Genomic DNA, 4,421 nt, shown 5'->3' on the forward strand with positions numbered 1-4,421 from the left:
TTGTTTTAATAATTATCTACCAGCAACCACGTGCAAGGAATAAGCTTCGTAGAAAAAAAGAACATTTTCAGCTTGTGAGTTATCCATGTACAACAACTGTAATTACAAAATATCATACTCATTGTCGAAATTCTCTACTGTTATTTCAAACCGATACGGGAAAGCATCATCCACATTTCTACTGCAAAACAGGCGCGTATTTACTTTTAGTGAGAAATATGGACATAACGCAAACAGATTGGCATCCTCCCGCCCTTCGGCAGGTGGGAACAAGGATGCATCCATCTACTAAGGATCAGTCAATTGTCAAATAACATGCATCGTGTATGCGCCCGATCTCCACATTCGCAGAACGCACTTGGAAGCACTGATTCATCTGTATCACTCAACAAAGCCATTAGTATTGCCTTCCGTAATTGAGATTGGTCTTGCATTTAAGTCATTTGGAATGGGTAATCTGTAGAATGAAGAAATGAGGACAATCGACAATAGTGGAGTTGTTTGAGTACAGTTGTCAGTTGGAGAGATGGTCAGGATGGAAAGCAGACCCACATGAGACTACTGTTGCTCTAATTGTCCAAATCACCATCCACGTGCATCAAGTTGCAACATCGCACCGCCACTTTTGTAGATGTTCAGCCTTTGCTTTCTCCCAAGGCTGATGTCAATACTGCAACTAACACTATAGCAGCATCCTAACGTCGAGGCCCTCTGCCTGTTTGCAAATCCCTCTTTTAGTTTCACCAGTTCTGATATTCCAAGAACGATTAGCGATTTCACACGCTCACTATCACTTTATGTCACCGGTTCACAAAGCCAAATTAATTCTTTCTTTGTTTCTTACCGCTTTCCAGATCTATTTGACTAGGTAGCGGCTGCTCTTTTGTAATATCCCAGTTAAATTGAAGCACTGGATTACTACCTCCTAATTATAAGAAATTCCTATCCAAGTTTAAGTGCTAATTATACCAATTCGCCTTGAATTCGTCTACATCACACTGCTCAATTATCTCGCGTTGATGCATGTATAAATTAAATTCAGTGTAAAATATGTGCCCCCTCTTCTCAACTCGTCATTGTTGTCCAACCTTCAGTGAAGACATGTTGCCATTTATGTTCTCATTGGCCCCTCAGAATTCGCCTTTGCAAATATCAACTAAGGCATTCATTACTTGCCTGTAAGTGCCCCCTCAAACCATCCATGCATGAGTGATGAGGAAAATGAGCCGCATGTATCACCTGTTTCTCCTCATGATAGCAAGTGCGGTCCTGTCATGTGAAGTCACAGTTGCGTGTTATTCCACTCCAAGACAGCTTATTTATTTCCACGCTCTCTTTGGAATGTTACACTACTAGTACGAAAGGCACTTCTTTTTAATCTACTCGTTTCAGTGTTTGATTATTTCACTCCCATGTCTGCCAATTGTCGTATATTTTAGATATTCTTACGTCTGCATAAAATCTACTCACCACACACCAAGTCCTGCACGGCCACCGCATCCACCTCCAGTACGGTACGTGTACGACTCAAATGGAAATCTCAGGTAGAAGTCCCCGACCCCTCTTCCTCTCGTCTATTTCTTTTGTATAAAGCAGTCTCCCTTCCTCCTCAAACAAACCATTCATTACAGCATGACCACTTTAACATTTCTTATCTTCTATTATCCTTTCACAATTCTACATGTTTACATGCATTACTGAAATCTGAGTCGAATGCCTCAAATGTCTGTGGTTTTGCATTCTTTTTCACTAATCTTTCTACATATTTACCTGATTTTCCGCGGCATCATATCAAGCGTACAAAGGAGAGTCGCATAAGTTCCAAAAACGGTTGATACATTTAAATCAGTCAACAGATATTTAGGTTATCTTTTCAGCTTAAACGAGCAAAAATAACCGTGAGTGGGAAAATGGATATTTAATATAGTCAGTATATTGGAGGAGGCAAGGGCCGAAGCACGAACCACGAAACAAACTCACGCGCCACATTGTAGGAAATACCCACTATTACTTGCTTGAGTTGACTGATCCGCGTTGTTTCCACTATTCGACACAGAATACTTCTTGAAACCGTGGCAGGAATAGATAGATGTGATGTATATGCTGAGGCTAATTTAAGGACTGCTGGACTTTAGACCGTAACATTGTTTCACTGCAGCAGTAGGCTTCAAAATGTGCTGAATGCCTGCAGTATTCAGCTATTAATCATGTCGTGTGTGTAATTCAATAGCAGGACAAAAGAGAAGGCGATACATAGATTTGACATTGCAGAATGAATGTGAAAGATAAGAATCTCTACACAATAGTTCTCGTCATTAACACAAGGAACAATTATGTAGTGGATGGACTTGGTGGAGGGTTGACACCTAACAGCGTGCCTCTACTTCAAGTGTAAACAGTAACATTTAAACAATTTTGCATGATTAATCTTTTAACTCTCCTTATTCAAAAGACTGTTGAGCAGAATCCACTTGGACAAAGAGAATGGAGGATGTAGACGCATCTCGACTTCTCCTTTCACCCATCACTAATAACTACTCCTTGCAGGTTTGTAACACAAAGTGAGAGATTACTCACCGGTGGGAGAATATAAAACGTAGGAGAGTAAAGAACGTCAAGGAAACTTGCTGCAATCCCAAATTTATCGTCCTTTTCTAGAAACGCTAAACATTACTACAAAAATACAAAATACGTAATTGTCATCATTACATTTAACTGGGCAATCAAGCCCAAAAATCTTGTGCTTTTGAGATGGGCTGTGCCCTTCGCTGGTGTAGTGGAATATGGTGCAATTGGTGACCACCAAAAACCGTGATATAATAACTGGAAAGTGTGGTCGGAGTGTTAAAAATGGGGGAAAGCATTACCATATTGCGACTCCATCATAGGGCTAAATTCGTAGTCAAAGACCATACCAGAAATGTACAGGTTCTGGCTACAATAGCGCGTCCATGCAAAACTTAGTGTTTGTTGTTGTGTTTCTTAATAGCTCGTGTTTACTCAAAGGCGCAATGGTTAGAAAGACCTCTTTTTTAACCCTCTATGAAAAAAAATAGCACTCTACTTCATTTTTCAATCCTCAGCTCCAGTTGTGATTTGTGCATGCATTACGTAACTAACAACAGGAACATCAAAGTCCTTGCATCAGTATCGTGCCACAGTTAATGATCATGATCTATTCAAAGTCGCATGGAAAAATAGCCAATCCACTTCCCCCACTTGAAAGTTGTAGGTAAGTTTCGTTGTGATAGATGCCGACATAAAGCACACTAAAATTATGGTATTTTTGGATAAACGCAGATCTGGTGGCAGTACACAATTGAATTTTGCAGAATTAATAATCGTTTCTGGTAAATTAAAACTAGTAAATCTCATGCATTTGCTAGCAAACAGAGGCCTTCACAACAAAACATACCGAGAGCATTTGTTACCTCTACGAAAGATAAGTGGGTCATGTTCTTTTTAACTTTGAACAAACATTGCATATAAAGGCTCCCTTTATTGCCTTTTAGAGAGAAAATTTCCCTTTTTTTTCCTGTTCTATCCCATTTCAGTGGAATGTAAAGTCATGTCGATTTGTTGACAAATTGAGGCCTCTTTTTCCAGTGAGTGGGAGATTCTGACCAACATCACTGTGCTATGAAAACTGCATCCATTATCGGCACGTTTGGGGGTCCATTTTGCAATTCCCTTTGCAGCGTTCTATTACCGCACAACAACCGCTCCTTTTTTATATTCTAATAACAAGTTGCATTTTTTCTGCTCCATTTGAACCCAAAAGGAATAAAAGTTGTTACCAACTCAGAACTTTAACACCGCTGTACGATTCCTCTTCTCAAACGATATAAAAATGCAAACCAGGAAGTGCCTAAGTAGTTGCAATATGGATGGCAGGTTCATTTAGGTCGATGCAATCTCAAGAGTTGAGGAGGTTGGAAGGTACTTCTGGCAGATGGTAGAAAGTGCGTTGGCTGGGGTAGAGATGTGGGAAAGATGCTATAGTTTGGCACACAACACCTCAACTTGTGAAGTGCCTAACTTGGGATGTTTGTCCGTATCTTTGTTTACTATTTTTGACACTAATAACGGCTAAGTAACAGCGACATTTTGAGTGTTAAAGTTGCATTGATGCTTGTCTTGGTTTAAATCACCTCGATTTAATGCCTGATTTTAGCAGTTTTTCCTTCTTGCTATTATAAAGCAGTAAAATTCGAGAGTGATTTAAACCAACCAGCACAGCACACATGAGTGTGGAGAAGAAATAGGACCCTGTGTTTACTTTATAATGGAAAGCCGTAGCTGGAGACTTCTCTTATGCCACTGGTTTCTGTAGCACATGAGACAATGTAGAAACGTTTGGAAGAACTGAGGTGAAGGGGGAGACGAAGTGCAAGTATGGTCAATCCGGACACTTGAACTAT

The 4,421-nt window shown here is 40.0% G+C and overlaps 1 protein-coding gene across 1 annotated transcript in view; it reads left to right on the forward strand. All coding sequences in view use genetic code 11, as the record gives it.

Moving 5' to 3' along the window:
• Nucleotides 1-3,277: 3,277 nt before the first annotated feature.
• The window catches only part of EGR_04631 (hypothetical protein), a gene marked incomplete at both ends in the record, with an annotated part of 3,697 nt that continues 2,553 nt past the window's right edge, over nt 3,278-4,421 (forward strand). Inside the window, 2 exons of the mRNA XM_024493880.1 lie at nt 3,278-3,364; nt 3,555-3,605. Coding sequence (XP_024351633.1) covers nt 3,278-3,364; nt 3,555-3,605 — 138 coding nt within the window. The remainder of the gene's footprint in view (nt 3,365-3,554; nt 3,606-4,421) is intronic.

Source organism: Echinococcus granulosus (genome assembly GCF_000524195.1).
Source record: "Echinococcus granulosus chromosome Unknown EG_S00030, whole genome shotgun sequence".
Lineage (NCBI taxonomy): Eukaryota > Metazoa > Platyhelminthes > Cestoda > Cyclophyllidea > Taeniidae > Echinococcus > Echinococcus granulosus.